Raw genomic sequence first — 19,165 nt, 5'->3', positions numbered from 1 at the left:
GAGGAGAGGCAGATGGGAGAAGAGGGGAGGAGAGGGGAGGAGTAGGGGGAGAGAAGAGGAGAAGGAGGGGAGATGAGAGGATGAGTACAGGGGAGGAGTAGGGGAGAGGAGAGGCAGATGGGAGAAGAGGGGAGGAGAGGGGGAGGAGTAGGGGGAGAGAAGAGGAGAAGGGAGGGGAGATGAGAGGATGAGTACAGGGGAGGAGTAGGGGGAGAGAAGAGGAGATGAGAGGATGAGTACAGGGGAGGAGTACGGGGGAGAGAAGAGGAGATGAGAGGATGAGTACAGGGGAGGAGTAGGGGGAGAGAAGAGGAGAAGGGAGGGGAGATGAGAGGATGAGTACAGGGGAGGAGTAGGGGAGAGGAGAGGCAGATGGGAGAAGAAGGGAGGATAAACTGATAAAGGGTCACTTCATTAACTGAACATTAAATACACTGTATTTACCATACACTCCATCTCTTCTTCTCCTCTAGTGGGACCAGTCTACACTGTAGCTGAGGCTAGATCCTATCTTCTTCTCCTCTAGTGGGACCAGTCTACACTGTAGCTGAGGCTAGATCCTATCTTCTTCTCCTCTAGTGGGACCAGTCTACACTGTAGCTGAGGCTAGATCCTATCTTCTTCTCCTCTAGTGGGACCAGTCTACACTGTAGCTGAGGCTAGATCCTATCTTCTATAGATAGATGGGAGGGGTTGAATGGAGCTGAAGGGGGGTTTAAAATCAAACAAAAGATAACTATTGTAAAAATAGACTGTGTCTGTAAAATGTACACTGCTCAAAAAAATAAAGGGAACACTTAAACAACACAATGTAACTCCAAGTCAATCGCACTTCTGTGAAATCAAACTGTCCACTTAGGAAGCAACACTGATTGACAATACATTTCACATGCTGTTGTGCAAATGGAACAGACAACAGGTGGAAATTATAGGCAATTAGCAAGACACCCCCAATAAAGGAGTGGTTCTGCAGGTGGTGACCACAGACCACTTCTCAGTTCCTATGCTTCCTGATGTTTAGGTCACTTTTGAATGCTGGCTGTGCTTTCACTCTAGTCGTAGCATGAGACAGAGTCTACAACCCACACAAGTGGCTCAGGTAGTGCAGCTCATCCAGGATGGCACATCAATGCGAGCTGTGGCAAGAAGGTTTGCTGTGTCTGTCAGCGTAGTGTCCAGAGCATGGAGGCGCAACCAGGAGACAGGCCAGTACATCAGGAGACGTGGAGGAGGCCGTAGGAGGGCAACAACCCAGCAGCAGGACCGCTACCTCCGCCTTTGTGCGAGGAGCAGGAGGAGCACTGCCAGAGCCCTGCAAAATGACCTCCAGCAGGCCACTAATGTGCATGTGTCTGCTCAAATGGTCAGAAACAGACTCCATGAGGGTGGTATGAGGGCCCGACGTCCACAGGTGGGGGTTGTGCTTACAGCCCAACACCGTGCAGGACGTTTGGCATTTGCCAGAGAACACCAAGATTGGCAAATTCGCCACTGGCGCCCTGTGCTCTTCACAGATGAAAGCAGGTTCACACTGAGCACATGTGACAGACGTGACAGTCTGGAGACGCCGTGGAGAACGTTCTGCTGCCTGCAACATTCTCCAGCATGACCGGTTTGGCGGTGGGTCAGTCATGGTGTGGGGTGGCATTTCTTTGGGAGGCCGCACAGCCCTCCATGTGCTCGCCAGAGGTAGCCTGACTGCCATTAGGTACCGAGATGAGATCCTCAGACCCCTTGTGAGACCTTATGCTGGTGCGGTTGGCCCTGGGTTCCTCCTAATGCAAGACAATGCTAAACCTCATGTGGCTGGAGTGTGTCAGCAGTTCCTGCAAGAGGAAGGCATTGATGCTATGGACTGGCCCGCCCGTTCCCCAGACCTGAATCCAATTGAGCACATCTGGGACATCATGTCTCGCTCTATCCACCACGCCACGGTGCACCACAGACTCTCCAGGAGTTGGTGGATGCTTTAGTCCAGGTCTGGGAGGAGATCCCTCAGGAGACCATCCGCCACCTCATCAGGAGCATGCCCAGGCGTTGTAGGGAGGTCATACAGGCACGTGGAGGCCACACACACAACTGAGCCTCATTTTGACTTGTTTTAAGGACATTACATCAAAGTTGGATCAGCCTGTAGTGTAGTTTTCCACTTTAATTTTGAGTGTGACTCCAAATCCAGACCTCCATGGGTTGATAAATTTGATTTCCATTGATTTTGTGTGATTTTGTTGTCAGCACATTCAACCATGTAAAGAAAAAAGTATTAAATAAAAATATTTCATTCATTCAGATCTAGGATGTGTTATTTTAGTGTTCCCTTAATTTTTTTGAGCAGTGTATATAGTATGTAGAGTGTATATAGTATGTAGAGTGTATAGTATGTAAAATGTATATAGTATGTAAAATGTATAGAGTATGTAGAGTGTATATAGTATGTAGACTGCATATAGTATGTAGAGTGTATATAGTATGTAGAGTGTATATAGTATGTAAAATGTATATAGTATGTAGAGTGTATATAGTATGTAAAATGTATATAGTATGTAGAGTGTATATAGTATGTAGAGTGTATATAGTATGTAAAATGTATATAGTATGTAGTGTATATAGTATGTAAATGTATATAGTGTGTAGAGTGTATATAGTACGTAAAATGTATATAGTATGTAGAGTGTATATAGTATGTAAATGTATATAGTATGTACAATGTATATAGTATGTAGAGTGTATATAGTATGTATAGTATGTAGAGTGTATATAGTATGTAGAGTGTATATAGTATGTAAAATGTATATAGTATGTAGAGTGTATATAGTATGTAAAATGTATATAGTATGTAGAGTGTATATAGTATGTAAAATGTATATAGTATGTAGAGTGTATATAGTATGTAGAGTGTATATAGTATGTAGAGTGTATATAGTATGTAAAATGTATATAGTATGTAGAGTGTATATAGTATGTAAAATGTATATAGTATGTAGAGTGTATATAGTATGTAGAGTGTATATAGTATGTAGAGTGTATATAGTATGTAGAGTGTATATAGTATGTAGAGTGTATATAGTATGTAGAGTGTATATAGTATGTAAATGTATATAGTATGTAGAGTGTATATAGTATGTAAAATGTATATAGTATGTAGAGTGTATATAGTATGTAGAGTGTATATAGTATGTAAATGTATATAGTATGTAGTGTATAGTATGTAGAGTGTATATAGTATGTAGAGTGTATATAGTATGTAGAGTGTATATAGTATGTACAATGTATATAGTATGTAAAATGTATATGGTATGTAGAGTGTATATAGTATGTAAATGTATATAGTATGTAGAGTGTATATAGTATGTAAAATGTATATAGTATGTAGAGTGTATATAGTATGTAGAGTGTATATAGTATGTACAATGTATATAGTATGTAGACTGCATATAGTATGTATGTGTAAAAGTATGTATATGTATATAGTATGTAGAGTGTATATAGTATGTAGAGTGTATATAGTATGTAAATGTATATAGTGTGTATTTTTATTTTTTTATTTATTTAACCTTTATTTAACCAGGGAGGCAAGTTGAGAACAAGTTCTCATTTACAATTGCGACCTGGCCAAGATAAAGCAAAGCAGTTCGACAGATACAACGACAGAGTTACACATGGAGTAAAACAAACATACAGTCAATAATACAGTATAAACAAGTCTATATACGATGTGAGCAAATGAGGTGAAAAGGGAGGTAAAGGCAAAAAGGCCATGGTGGCAAAGTAAATACAATATAGCAAGTAAAACACTGGAATGGTAGTTTTGCAATGGAAGAATGTGCAAAGTAGAAATAAAAATAATGGGGTGCAAAGGAGCAAAATAAATAAATGAATTAAAATTAAATACAGTTGGGAAAGAGGTAGTTGTTTGGGCTAAATTATAGGTGGGCTATATACAGGTGCAGTAATCTGTGAGCTGCTCTGACAGTTGGTGCTTAAAGCTAGTGAGGGAGATAAGTGTTTCCAGTTTCAGAGATTTTTGTAGTTTGTTCCAGTCATTGGCAGCAGAGAACTGGAAGGAGAGGCGGCCAAAGAAAGAATTGGTTTTGGGGGTGACTAGAGAGATATACCTGCTGGAGCGTGTGCTACAGGTGGGAGATGCTATGGTGACCAGCGAGCTGAGATAAGGGGGACTTTACCTAGCAGGGTCTTGTAGATGACATGGAGCCAGTGGGTTTGGCGACGAGTATGAAGCGAGGGCCAGCCAACGAGAGCGTACAGGTCGCAATGGTGGGTAGTATATGGGGCTTTGGTGACAAAACGGATTGCACTGTGATAGACTGCATCCAATTTGTTGAGTAGGGTATTGGAGGCTATTTTGTAAATGACATCGCCAAAGTCGAGGATTGGTAGGATGGTCAGTTTCACAAGGGTATGTTTGGCAGCATGAGTGAAGGATGCTTTGTTGCGAAATAGGAAGCCAATTCTAGATTTAACTTTGGATTGGAGATGTTTGATATGGGTCTGGAAGGAGAGTTTACAGTCTAACCAGACACCTAAGTATTTGTAGTTGTCCACGTATTCTAAGTCAGAGCCGTCCAGAGTAGTGATGTTGGACAGGCGGGTAGGTGCAGGTAGCGATCGGTTGAATAGCATGCATTTAGTTTTACTTGTATTTAAGAGCAATTGGAGGCCACGGAAGGAGAGTTGTATGGCATTGAAGCCTGCCTGGAGGGTTGTTAACACAGTGTCCAAAGAAGGGCCGGAAGTATACAGAATGGTGTTGTCTGCGTAGAGGTGGATCAGAGACTCACCAGCAGCAAGAGCGACCTCATTGATGTATACAGAGAAGAGAGTCGGTCCAAGAATTGAACCCTGTGGCACCCCCATAGAGACTGCCAGAGGTCCGGACAGCAGACCCTCCGATTTGACACACTGAACTCTATCAGAGAAGTAGTTGGTGAACCAGGCGAGGCAATCATTTGAGAAACCAAGGCTGTCGAGTCTGCCGATGAGGATGTGGTGATTGACAGAGTCAAAAGCCTTGGCCAGATCAATGAATACGGCTGCACAGTAATGTTTCTTATCGATGGCGGTTAAGATATCGCTTAGGACCTTGAGCGTGGCTGAGGTGCACCCATGACCAGCTCTGAAACCAGATTGCATAGCAGAGAAGGTATGGTGAGATTTGAAATGGTCGGTAATCTGTTTGTTGACTTGGCTTTCGAAGACCTTAGAAAGGCACGGTAGGATAGATATAGGTCTGTAGCAGTTTGGGTCAAGAGTGTCCCCCTTTGAAGAGGGGGATGCCCCCACTGCTTTCCAATCTTTGGGAATCTCAGACGACACGAAAGAGAGGTTGAACAGGCTAGTAATAGGGGTGGCAACAATTTCGGCAGATAATTTTAGAAAGAAAGGGTCCAGATTGTCTAGCCCGGCTGATTTGTAGGGGTCCAGATTTTGCAGCTCTTTCAGAACATCAGCTGAATGGATTTGGGAGAAGGAGAAATGGGGAAGGCTTGGGCGAGTTGCTGTTGGGGGTGCAGTGCTGTTGACCGGGGTAGGAGTAGCCAGGTGGAAAGCATGGCCAGCCGTAGAAAAATGCTTTTTGAAATTCTCAATTATGGTGGATTTATCATTGGTGGCAGTGTTTCCTATCTTCAGTGCAGTGGGCAGCTGGGAGGAGGTGTTCTTATTCTCCATGGACTTTACAGTGTCCCAGAACTTTTTGAGTTAGTGTTGCAGGAAGCACATTTCTGCTTGAAAAAGCTAGCCTTGGCTTTTCTAACTGCCTGTGTATAATGGTTTCTAGCTTCCCTGAACAGCTGCATATCACGGGGGCTGTTCGATGCTAATGCAGAACGCCATAGGATGTTTTTGTGTTGGTTAAGGGCAGTCAGGTCTGGGGAGAGTGTATATAGTATGTAGAGTGTATATAGTATGTAGAGTGTATATAGTATGTAGAGTGTATATAGTATGTAAATGTATATAGTATGTAGAGTGTATATAGTATGTAGAGTGTATATAGTATGTAGAGTGTATATAGTATGTAGAGTGTATATAGTATGTAGAGTGTATATAGTATGTAGAGTGTATATAGTATGTAGAGAGTGTATATAGTATGTAGAGTGTATATAGTATGTAGAGTGTATATAGTATGTAGAGTGTATATAGTATGTAGAGTGTATATAGTATGTAAAGTGTATATAGTATGTAGAGTGTATATAGTATGTAGAGTGTATATAGTATGTAGAGTGTATATAGTATGTAGAGTGTATATAGTATGTAGAGTGTATATAGTATGTAGAGTGTATATAGTATGTAGAGTGTATATAGTATGTAGAAGCTGGAAGTAGAAGCCTGAGCGTTGTTGTCCATTAGTTTACTCTAATTAGGGGAGGGGTGGGAGAGTTAGAAAGTAATGAAGGAAAATATCTTTTAAAAGGATACAGTGCATTGGGAAAGTATTCAGACCCCTTGGCTTTTTACACATTTTGTTACGTTACAACCTTATTCTAAAATTGATTAAATCGTTTTTTCCCCTCTTCAATCAAACACTAAATACCCCATAATGACAATGCAAGACCAGTTTTTTCAAAAATGTTGCATGTATGTAAAACCTAAATTTACGTAAACCTTATTTACGTAAGTATTCAGACCCTTTGCTATGAGATGAAATTGAGCTCAGGTGCACCCTGTTTCCATTGATCATCCTTGAGATGTTTCTACAGCTTTGTTGGAGTCCACCTGTGGTAAATTACACTGATTGGACATGTTTTGGAAAGGCACACACATGAATGAATATGAGAACAAACACCATTGTAAATACAACCCATATTTATGCTTATTTATTTTCCCTTGTGTACTTTAACCATTTGTACATCGTTACAACACTGTATATATATAATATGACATTTGAGAGGCTGACTGCTACAGACAGAGACAGAGAGAGATAGATTCCCATATTGAGAACACCTATTGACTGGAAATGGGGAACCCCCTGCTAGGGATTCTGGTTGTATGGGAGACACTGTAGATGGTGCTGCTATACTACAGTATATGTAGTTTGGTAATGCTGTGTTTAGATGTTGAAAAGGGTGACTGCCTCACCAGGAAGGCTATGAGACTCCTCTGGAAACTCTCCCACTGGAAACAGCTGCTGATGTACTGGCATGTGGACTGCACTGCTCTGTAAAGGTTACGCACGCGGTACACGTTACGTGCCAACATCTGGAACGAATACAGAAACACACCTTAAAAAGATGCTGAGATCAACACAAAATGGCTGCCTGTTTCGCAATATTTTAACTATGGAGATTCATTTAGCAAACCTTTTTAGAAAACTTTGGATTGTCTTCCATGAATTTCTTCTCCTTTGGTTTAAATGTTCTGATAGCTGCTCTGACCTAAAAACACAAGATGAAAACAGAAGTCAAATGGAGAGAGATGATGGAGGAAGACACAGGTTGTTCCTGTTTAAATAGAGAGAGACGGAGGAAGACACAGGTTGTTCCTGTTTAAATGGAGAGGAGAGATGGAGGAAGACACAGGTTGTTCCTGTTTAAATGAGAGAGAGATGGAAATAGAGAAGACACAGGTTGTTCCTGTTTAAATAGAGAGAGAGATGGAGGAAGACACAGGTTGTTCCTGTTTAAATAGAGAGAGAGATGGAGGAAGACACAGGTTGTTCCTGTTTAAATAGAGAGAGATGGAGGAAGACACAGGTTGTTCCTGTTTAAATAGAGAGAGATGGAGGAAGACACAGGTTGTTCCTGTTTAAATAGAGAGAGATGGAGGAAGACACAGGTTGTTCCTGTTTAAATGGAGAGAGAGACGGAGGAAGACACAGGTTGTTCCTGGTTAAATAGAGAGAGAGATGGAGGAAGACACAGGTTGTTCCTGGTTAAATGGAGAGAGAGATGGAGGAAGACACAGGTTGGTCCTGTTTATTTATTTTATTTCACCTTTATTTAACCAGGTAGCCAAGTTGAGAACAAGTTCTCATTTACAACTGCGACCTGGCCAAGATAAAGCAAAGCAGTTCGACAGATACAACGACACAGAGTTACACATGGAGTAAAACAAACATACAGTCAATAATACAGTATAAACAAGTCTATATACAATGTGAGCAAATGAGGTGAGAAGGAGGTAAAGGCAAAAAAAAAAAAAGGCCATGGTGGCAGAGTAAATACAATATAGCAAGTAAAACACTGGAATGGTAGTTTTGCAGTGGAAGAATGTGCAAAGTAGAAATAAAAATAATGGGGTGCAAAGGAGCAAAATAAATAAATTAAATACAGTTGGGAAAGAGGTAGTTGTTTGGGCTAAATTATAGGTGGGCTATGTACAGGTGCAGTAATCTGTGAGCTGCTCTGACAGTTGGTGCTTAAAGCTAGTGAGGGAGATAAGTGTTTCCAGTTTCAGAGATTTTTGTAGATTGTTCCAGTCATTGGCAGCAGAGAACTGGAAGGAGAGGCGGCCAAAGAAAGAATTGGTTTTGGGGGTGACTAGAGAGATATACCTGCTGGAGCGTGTGCTACAGGTGGGAGATGCTATGGTGACCAGCGAGCTGAGATAAGGGGGGACTTTACCTAGCAGGGTCTTGTAGATGACATGGAGCCAGTGGGTTTGGCGACGAGTATGAAGCGAGGGCCAGCCAACGAGAGCGTACAGGTCGCAATGGTGGGTAGTATGGGGCTTTGGTGACAAAACGGATTGCACTGTGATAGACTGCATCCAATTTGTTGAGTAGGGTATTGGAGGCTATTTTGTAAATGACATCGCCAAAGTCGAGGATTGGTAGGATGGTCAGTTTTACAAGGGTATGTTTGGCAGCATGAGTGAAGGATGCTTTGTTGCGAAATAGGAAGCCAATTCTAGATTTAACTTTGGATTGGAGATGTTTGATATGGGTCTGGAAGGAGAGTTTACAGTCTAACCAGACACCTAAGTATTTGTAGTTGTCCACGTATTCTAAGTCAGAGCCGTCCAGAGTAGTGATGTTGGACAGGCGGGCAGGTGCAGGTAGCGATCGGTTGAAGAGCATGCATTTAGTTTTACTTGTATTTAAGAGCAATTGGAGAGAAAGACGGAGGAAGACACAGGTTGTTCCTGTTTAAATAGAGAGAGATGGAGGAAGACACAGGTTGTTCCCGCACACACACACACACACACACACACACACACACACACACACACACGCACACACACACACACACACACACACACACACACACACACACACACACACACACACACACACACAATCTGTCAGGACTGGTCCATCTGTATAAAACATCATTCCAGATGACCCTACAGTACAGTATCTGTTAGGACCGGTCCAGATGACCCTACAGTACAGTATCTGATAGGACCGGTCCATCGGTCCAGATGACCCTACAGTACAGTATCTGACAGGACCGGTCCATCGGTCCAGATGACCCTACAGTACAGTATCTGACAGGACCGGTCCATCGGTCTAGATGACCCTACAGTACAGTATCTGTTAGGACCGGTCCATCAGTCCAGATGACCCTACAGTACAGTATCTGTCAGGACCGGTCCATCGGTCTAGATGACCCTACAGTACAGTATCTGTCAGGACCGGCCCATCGGTCCAGATGACCCTACAGTACAGTATCTGACAGGACCGGTCCAGATGACCCTACAGAACAGCCACCTATACCCTATGGGCCCTGGCCAACAGAATAGACTGGAGGGGCATCAGACAGTGTGATTGGACTCACTGGGTTGAAGATGAGCTCCAGCTCTAGGAAGATGCTTCCTTTAGACAGACACACCAGATCCTCTTTCTTCAGGGGACAGCAGATCGGTTGACCATTGTGGATCTGGAGGGGACAGAGAGTGTAATGTAATGTACAGGTAATATACAGAGACCAACACTAAGCTGGACCAGTGGATTACTGGAAACAGAGGGTGAAGACATGACTGGACTGTAAGGCCCTCTTGACTTGAACTCCCATTCATCTAATGAAAATACATAGTGTAATATGTCAGAGGATTCACACTGCTCAAAGAGAGTAGAGGAATGGTCACTATGTTACTCACAGAGACTTTGGGAAAGGCCACTATGTTACTCACAGAGAGTAGAGGAGTGGTCACTATGTTACTCACAGAGACTTTGGGAAAGGCCACTATGTTACTCACAGAGAGTAGAGGAGTGGTCACTATGTTACTCACAGAGAGTAGAGGAGTGGTCACTATGTTACTCACAGAGAGTAGAGGAGTGGTCACTATGTTACTCACAGAGAGTAGAGGAATGGTCACTATGTTACTCACAGAGAGTAGAGGAGTGGTCACTATGTTACTCACAGAGAGTAGAGGAATGGTCACTATGTTACTCACAGAGAGTAGAGGAATGGTCACTATGTTACTCAAAGAGAGTAGAGGAGTGGTCACTATGTTACTCACAGAGAGTAGAGGAGTGGTCACTAAGTTACTCAAAGAGAGTAGAGGAATGGTCACTATGTTACTCACAGAGAGTAGAGGAGTGGTCACTATGTTACTCACAGAGAGTAGAGGAATGGTCACTATGTTACTCACAGAGAGTAGAGGAGTGGTCACTATGCTACTCACAGAGAGTAGAGGAGGAGTGGTCACTATGTTACTCACAGAGAGTAGAGGAGTGGTCACTATGTTACTCAAGAGAGTAGAGGAGTGGTCACTATGTTACTCACAGAGAGTAGAGGAATGGTCACTATGTTACTCACAGAGAGTAGAGGAATGGTCACTATGTTACTCACAGAGAGTAGAGGAGTGGTCACTATGTTACTCACAGAGAGTAGAGGAGTGGTCACTATGTTACTCACAGAGAGTAGAGGAATGGTCACTATGTTACTCACAGAGAGTAGAGGAATGGTCACTATGTTACTCACAGAGAGTAGAGGAATGGTCACTATGTTACTCACAGAGAGTAGAGGAGTGGTCACTATGTTACTCACAGAGAGTAGAGGAATGGTCACTATGTTACTCACAGAGAGTAGAGGAATGGTCACTATGTTACTCACAGAGAGTAGAGGAGTGGTCACTATGTTACTCACAGAGAGTAGAGGAGGGTCACTATGTTACTCAAAGAGAGTAGAGGAATGGTCACTATGTTACTCAAAGAGAGTAGAGGAATGGTCACTATGTTACTCACAGAGAGTAGAGGAGTGGTCACTATGTTACTCACAGAGAGTAGAGGAATGGTCACTATGTTACTCAAAGAGAGTAGAGGAGTGGTCACTATGTTACTCAGAGAGAGTAGAGGAGTGGTCACTATGTTACTCACAGAGAGTAGAGGAGTGGTCACTATGTTACTCACAGAGAGTAGAGGAGTGGTCACTATGTTACTCACAGAGAGTAGAGGAGTGGCCACTATGCTACTCACAGAGAGTAGAGGAATGGTCACTATGCTACTCACAGAAAGCAGAGGAGTGGCCACTATGTTACTCACAGAAAGCAGAGGAATGGTCACTATGTTACTCACAGAAAGCAGAGGAATGGTCACTATGTTACTCACAGAAAGTAGAGGAGTGGTCACTATGTTACTCACAGAGAGTAGAGGAGTGGTCACTATGGTACTCAAAGAGAGTAGAGGAGTGGTCACTATGGTACTCACAGAGAGTAGAGGAGTGGTCACTATGTTACTCAAAGAGAGTAGAGGAGTGGTCACTATGTTACTCACAGAGAGTAGAGGAGTGGTCACTATGGTACTCACAGAGAGTAGAGGAGTGGTCACTATGTTACTCAAAGAGAGTAGAGGAGTGGTCACTATGGTACTCAAAGAGAGTAGAGGAGTGGTCACTATGTTACTCACAGAGAGTAGAGGAGTGGTCACTATGTTACTCACAGAGAGTAGAGGAATGGTCACTATGTTACTCACAGAGAGTAGAGGAGTGGTCACTATGTTACTCAAAGAGAGTAGAGGAGTGGTCACTATGTTACTCAAAGAGAGTAGAGGAGTGGTCACTATGGTACTCAAAGAGAGTAGAGGAGTGGTCACTATGGTACTCACAGAGAGTAGAGGAGTGGTCACTATGTTACTCAAAGAGAGTAGAGGAGTGGTCACTATGTTACTCACAGAAAGTAGAGGAATGGCCACTATGCTACTCACAGAAAGCAGAGGAGTGGCCACTATGTTACTCACAGAGAGTAGAGGAGTGGTCACTATGTTACTCACAGAGAGTAGAGGAGTGGTCACTATGTTACTCACAGAGAGTAGAGGAATGGCCACTATGCTACTCACAGAGAGTAGAGGAGTGGTCACTATGTTACTCACAGAAAGTAGAGGAATGGCCACTTTATAACTCACAGAAAGCAGAGGAATGGCCACTATGCTACTCACAGAAAGCAGAGGAATGGCCACTATGCTACTCACAGAAAGTAGAGGAATGGCCACTATGCTACTCACAGAAAGCAGAGGAGTGGCCACTATGTTACTCACAGAGAGTAGAGGAGTGGTCACTATGTTACTCACAGAGAGTAGAGGAGTGGTCACTATGTTACTCACAGAGAGTAGAGGAATGGTCACTATGTTACTCACAGAGAGTAGAGGATGTTACTCACAGAGAGTAGAGGAATGGTCACTATGTTACTCACAGAGAGTAGAGGAGTGGTCACTATGTTACTCACAGAGAGTAGAGGAATGGTCACTATGTTACTCACAGAGAGTAGAGGAGTGGTCACTATGTTACTCACAGAGAGTAGAGGATGTTACTCACAGAGAGTAGAGGAGTGGTCACTATGTTACTCACAGAAAGTAGAGGAATGGCCACTTTATAACTTACAGAAAGCAGAGGAATGGCCACTATGCTACTCACAGAAAGTAAAGGAATGGCCACTATGTTACTCACAGAGAGTAGAGGAATGGCCACTATGCTACTCACAGAAAGTAGAGGAATGGCCACTATGCTACTCACAGAAAGTAGAGGAATGGCCACTATGTTACTCACAGAGAGTAGAGGAATGGACACTTTATAACTTACAGAAAGCAGAGGAATGGACACTTTATAACTTACAGAAAGCAGAGGAATGGCCACTTTATAACTTACAGAAAGCAGAGGAATGGCCACTATGCTACTCACAGAAAGTAGAGGAATGGCCACTATGCTACTCACAGAAAGTAGAGGAATGGCCACTATGCTACTCACAGAGAGTAGAGGAATGGACACTTTATAACTTACAGAAAGCAGAGGAATGGACACTTTATAACTTACAGAAAGCAGAGGAATGGACACTTTATAACTTACAGAAAGCAGAGGAATGGCCACTTTGCTACTCACAGAAAGCAGAGGAATGGACACTTTATAACTTACAGAAAGCAGAGGAATGGACACTTTATAACTTACAGAAAGCAGAGGAATGGACACTTTATAACTTACAGAAAGCAGAGGAATGGCCACTTTATAACTTACAGAAAGTAGAGGAATGGCCACTATGCTACTCACAGAAAGCAGAGGAATGGACACTTTATAACTTACAGAAAGTAGAGGAATGGACACTTTATAACTTACAGAAAGTAGAGGAATGGACACTTTATAACTTACAGAAAGCAGAGGAATGGCCACTATGCTACTCACAGAGAGTAGAGGAATGGACACTTTATAACTTACAGAAAGCAGAGGAATGGACACTTTATAACTTACAGAAAGCAGAGGAATGGACACTTTATAACTTACAGAAAGCAGAGGAATGGACACTTTATAACTTACAGAAAGCAGAGGAATGGACACTTTATAACTTACAGAAAGCAGAGGAATGGACACTTTATAACTTACAGAAAGCAGAGGAATGGACACTTTATAACTTACAGAAAGCAGAGGAATGGACACTTTATAACTTACAGAAAGCAGAGGAATGGCCACTTTGCTACTCACAGAAAGCAGAGGAATGGACACTTTATAACTTACAGAAAGCAGAGGAATGGCCACTTTATAACTTACAGAAAGCAGAGGAATGGACACTTTATAACTTACAGAAAGCAGAGGAATGGACACTTTATAACTTACAGAAAGCAGAGGAATGGCCACTTTATAACTTACAGAAAGCAGAGGAATGGACACTATGCTACTCACAGAAAGTAAAGGAATGGCCACTATGTTACTCACAGAGAGTAGAGGAATGGCCACTATGCTACTCACAGAAAGTAGAGGAATGGCCACTATGCTACTCACAGAAAGTAGAGGAATGGCCACTATGTTACTCACAGAGAGTAGAGGAATGGACACTTTATAACTTACAGAAAGCAGAGGAATGGACACTTTATAACTTACAGAAAGCAGAGGAATGGCCACTTTATAACTTACAGAAAGCAGAGGAATGGCCACTATGCTACTCACAGAGAGTAGAGGAATGGCCACTATGCTACTCACAGAGAGTAGAGGAGTGGTCACTATGTTACTCACAGAAAGTAGAGGAATGGCCACTTTATAACTTACAGAAAGCAGAGGAATGGCCACTATGCTACTCACAGAAAGTAGAGGAATGGCCACTTTATAACTCACAGAAAGCAGAGGAGTGGCCACTATGTTACTCACAGAGAGTAGAGGAATGGCCACTATGTTACTCACAGAAAGTAGAGGAATGGCCACTATGTTACTTACAGAAAGTAGAGGAATGGACACTTTATAACTTACAGAAAGCAGAGGAATGGACACTTTATAACTTACAGAAAGCAGAGGAATGGCCACTTTATAACTTACAGAAAGCAGAGGAATGGCCACTATGCTACTCACAGAAAGTAGAGGAATGGCCACTATGCTACTCACAGAAAGTAGAGGAATGGCCACTATGCTACTCACAGAGAGTAGAGGAATGGACACTTTATAACTTACAGAAAGCAGAGGAATGGACACTTTATAACTTACAGAAAGCAGAGGAATGGACACTTTATAACTTACAGAAAGCAGAGGAATGGCCACTTTGCTACTCACAGAAAGCAGAGGAATGGACACTTTATAACTTACAGAAAGCAGAGGAATGGACACTTTATAACTTACAGAAAGCAGAGGAATGGACACTTTATAACTTACAGAAAGCAGAGGAATGGCCACTTTATAACTTACAGAAAGTAGAGGAATGGCCACTATGCTACTCACAGAAAGCAGAGGAATGGACACTTTATAACTTACAGAAAGTAGAGGAATGGACACTTTATAACTTACAGAAAGTAGAGGAATGGACACTTTATAACTTACAGAAAGCAGAGGAATGGCCACTATGCTACTCACAGAGAGTAGAGGAATGGACACTTTATAACTTACAGAAAGCAGAGGAATGGACACTTTATAACTTACAGAAAGCAGAGGAATGGACACTTTATAACTTACAGAAAGCAGAGGAATGGACACTTTATAACTTACAGAAAGCAGAGGAATGGACACTTTATAACTTACAGAAAGCAGAGGAATGGACACTTTATAACTTACAGAAAGCAGAGGAATGGACACTTTATAACTTACAGAAAGCAGAGGAATGGCCACTTTATAACTTACAGAAAGCAGAGGAATGGACACTTTATAACTTACAGAAAGCAGAGGAATGGACACTTTATAACTTACAGAAAGCAGAGGAATGGCCACTTTATAACTTACAGAAAGCAGAGGAATGGACACTTTATAACTTACAGAAAGCAGAGGAATGGCCACTTTATAACTTACAGAAAGCAGAGGAATGGCCACTTTATAACTTACAGAAAGCAGAGGAATGGACACTTTATAACTTACAGAAAGCAGAGGAATGGCCACTATGCTACTCACAGAAAGCAGAGGAATGGCCACTATGCTACTCACAGAAAGCAGAGGAATGGCCACTATGCTACTCACAGAGAGTAGAGGAATGGACACTTTATAACTCACAGAAAGTAGAGGAATGGCCACTTTATAACTTACAGAAAGCAGAGGAATGGCCACTTTGCCCAGGAAGTCAGGTGCTTTGTCTCCATCCTCATCAAAGATGGTCAGGTCCAGAATATCATGGATGTCTTTTACTGGGCTGGACAACACACACACATGGATATAAATACAGCAGAAACATTCACTGAAACATTAACCTGGGATTAGATGGGTGGTTTATATGGCAACTGACCATCGACTGGAATATTAACCTGGGATTAGATGGGTGGTTTATATGGCAACTGACCATCGACTGGAATATTAACCTGGGATTAGATGGGTGGTTTATATGGCAACTGACCATCGACTGGAATATTAACCTGGGATTAGATGGGTGGTTTATATGGCAACTGACCATCGACTGGAATATTAACCTGGGATTAGATGGGTGGTTTATATGGCAACTGACCATCGACTGGAATATTAACCTGGGATTAGATGTGGGGTTTATATGGGAATTGACCATCGACTGGAATATTAACCTGGGATTAGATGGGTGGTTTATATGGGAATTGACCATCGACTGGAATATTAACCTGGGATTAGATGGGTGGTTTATATGGGAATTGACCATCGACTGGAATATTAACCTGGGATTAGATGGGTGGTTTATATGGCAACTGACCATCGACTGGAATATTAACCTGGGATTAGATGGGTGGTTTATATGGCAACTGACCATCGACTGGAATATTAACCTGGGATTAGATGGGTGGTTTATATGGCAATTGACCATCGACTGGAATATTAACCTGGGATTATATGGGTGGTTTATATGGCAACTGACAATCGACTGGAATATTAACCTGGGATTAGATGGGTGGTTTATATGGCAACTGACCATCGACTGGAATATTAACCTGGGATTAGATGGGTGGTTTATATGGCAACTGACAATCGACTGGAATATTAACCTGGGATTAGATGGGTGGTTTATATGGCAACTGACAATCGACTGGAATATTAACCTGGGATTAGATGGGTGGTTTATATGGCAACTGACCATCGACTGGAATATTAACCTGGGATTAGATGGGTGGTTTATATGGCAACTGACCATCGACTGGAATATTAACCTGGGATTAGATGGGTGGTTTATATGGCAACTGACCATCGACTGGAATATTAACCTGGGATTAGATGGGTGGTTTATATGGCAACTGACCATCGACTGGAATATTAACCTGGGATTAGATGGGTGGTTTATATGGCAACTGACCATCGACTGGAATATTAACCTGGGATTAGATGTGGGGTTTATATGGCAACTGACCATCGACTGGAATATTAACCTGGGATTAGATGTGGGGTTTATATGGCAACTGACCATCGACTGAAATATTAACCTGGGATTAGATGGGTGGTTTATATGGCAACTGACCATCGACTGGAATATTAACCTGGGATTAGATGGGTGGTTTATATGGCAACTGACCATCGACTGGAATATTAACCTGGGATTAGATGGGTGGTTTATATGGCAACTGACCATCGACTGGAATATTAACCTGGGATTAGATGGGTGGTTTATATGGCAACTGACAATCGACTGGAATATTAACCTGGGATTAGATGGGTGGTTTATATGGCAACTGACCATCGACTGGAATATTAACCTGGGATTAGATGGGTGGTTTATATGGCAACTGACCATCGACTGGAATATTAACCTGGGATTAGATGGGTGGTTTATATGGCAACTGACAATCGACTGGAATATTAACCTGGGATTAGATGGGTGGTTTATATGGCAACTGACCATCGACTGAAATATTAACCTGGGATTAGATGGGTGGTTTACATGGCAACTGACCATCGACTGGAATATTAACCTGGGATTAGATGGGTGGTTTACATGGCCACTGACCATCGACTGAAATATTAACCTGGGATTAGATGGGTGGTTTATATGGGAATTGACCATCGACTGGAATATTAACCTGGGATTAGATGTGTGGTTTATATGGCAACTGACCATCGACTGGAATATTAACCTGGGATTAGATGGGTGGTTTATATGGCAACTGACCATCGACTGGTGTGGAAATATGGTAATACAACAGAACATCTTTAAAATGACAGATGTGTAACACCACGTTAAATCCCATGTTTAAAGGGAAACTAAGAGGGTAAAAAGCAGGTGTGTGACTGACAAGGTGAAGACTTTGTTCCAGTTGGGGTTGAGGGTTTTATAGATGGTGTGAGTCTGCAGTCTGTCGTTCCCCAACTCCAACACACAGAACGGATCACTCTTCCCTGCAACAGACACCCACCCAACCACACACACAGCCAGAGTTAGTGTCTATATACAGTAGCTTTTGTGGTAAAATATAGTGCAACACTAAAGGATATATCTAGTTCTACAGTGAAATGAAGAAGTTCAGAGTGAAGTGCTTCATACCATTTAAATCAGCTGCCAACAGATCAGTAGCCTTGATAATCTTAACTTGAAGGAAACCAACATCCCGGAGGTTCCTGAAGGAACTTTTGAAACTCTGAGAGGGGAACAACATCAGAAATAGAGTCTGTTAACTAACAGGACTGACCCTGTGGAACAACATCAGAAATAGAGTCTGTTAACTAACAGGACTGAGCCTGTAAAACAACATTACAGACAGGACTGACCCTGTAAAACAACATTACAGACAGGACTGACCCTGTATAACAACATTACAGACAGGACTGACCCTGTAAAACAACATTACAGACAGGACTGACCCTGTAAAACAACATTACAGACAGGACTGACCCTGTAAAACAACATTACAGACAGGACTGACCCTGTAAAACAACATTACAGACAGGACTGACCCTGTAAAACAACATTACAGACAGGACTGAGACAGGACTGACCCTGTAAAACAACATTACAGACAGGACTGACCCTGTAAAACAACATTACAGACAGGACTGACCCTGTAAAACAACAGACAGGACTTACAGACAGACAACTGACCCTGTAAAACAACATTACAGACAGGACTGACCCTGTAAAACAACATTACAGACAGGACTGACCCTGTAAAACAACATTATCACTTGAGGGCAGGACTGACCCAGTAAAACAACAGTACTGATGTCTCTATAACAGAGGAGGTATATTAATATTATATGACAGTACTGACGTATTTCTCCAGAGTTTTCTCTCTCTCCTGAGGCTCCTCGAGGGGCGGGGCACACATGTCGGAGATGGAGACGCCACTACACGTGCTCAGAGCGATCAGGAAGACCACACGACCTTTTCCCTCTTTCAGAACCCGCGTGAACAGCTGAGACTGGTTGGG

At 42.4% G+C, this 19,165-nt stretch overlaps 1 protein-coding gene across 5 annotated transcripts in view; it reads right to left on the bottom strand.

The window, feature by feature from the left end:
* LOC112241422 (multiple C2 and transmembrane domain-containing protein 2) overlaps nucleotides 1-19,165 on the bottom strand; it is a 71,600-nt gene that overhangs the window by 29,868 nt on the left and 22,567 nt on the right. For all 5 annotated transcript variants that reach the window (XM_042314483.1, XM_042314482.1, XM_042314484.1 and 2 more), the window contains 7 exons: nucleotides 19,007-19,165; nucleotides 18,283-18,376; nucleotides 18,035-18,137; nucleotides 15,879-15,981; nucleotides 9,735-9,836; nucleotides 7,317-7,391; nucleotides 7,096-7,215 (listed from right to left, as the gene is read on the bottom strand). The exon at nucleotides 19,007-19,165 is cut by the window's right edge and continues 28 nt beyond it. In XM_042314483.1, coding sequence (XP_042170417.1) covers nucleotides 7,096-7,215; nucleotides 7,317-7,391; nucleotides 9,735-9,836; nucleotides 15,879-15,981; nucleotides 18,035-18,137; nucleotides 18,283-18,376; nucleotides 19,007-19,165 — 756 coding nt within the window. The remainder of the gene's footprint in view (nucleotides 1-7,095; nucleotides 7,216-7,316; nucleotides 7,392-9,734; nucleotides 9,837-15,878; nucleotides 15,982-18,034; nucleotides 18,138-18,282; nucleotides 18,377-19,006) is intronic.

This window comes from Oncorhynchus tshawytscha, unplaced genomic scaffold (genome assembly GCF_018296145.1).
Source record: "Oncorhynchus tshawytscha isolate Ot180627B unplaced genomic scaffold, Otsh_v2.0 Un_contig_869_pilon_pilon, whole genome shotgun sequence".
Classification (NCBI taxonomy): domain Eukaryota; kingdom Metazoa; phylum Chordata; class Actinopteri; order Salmoniformes; family Salmonidae; genus Oncorhynchus; species Oncorhynchus tshawytscha.
This window is presented reverse-complemented; position numbering and strand designations above follow the sequence as displayed.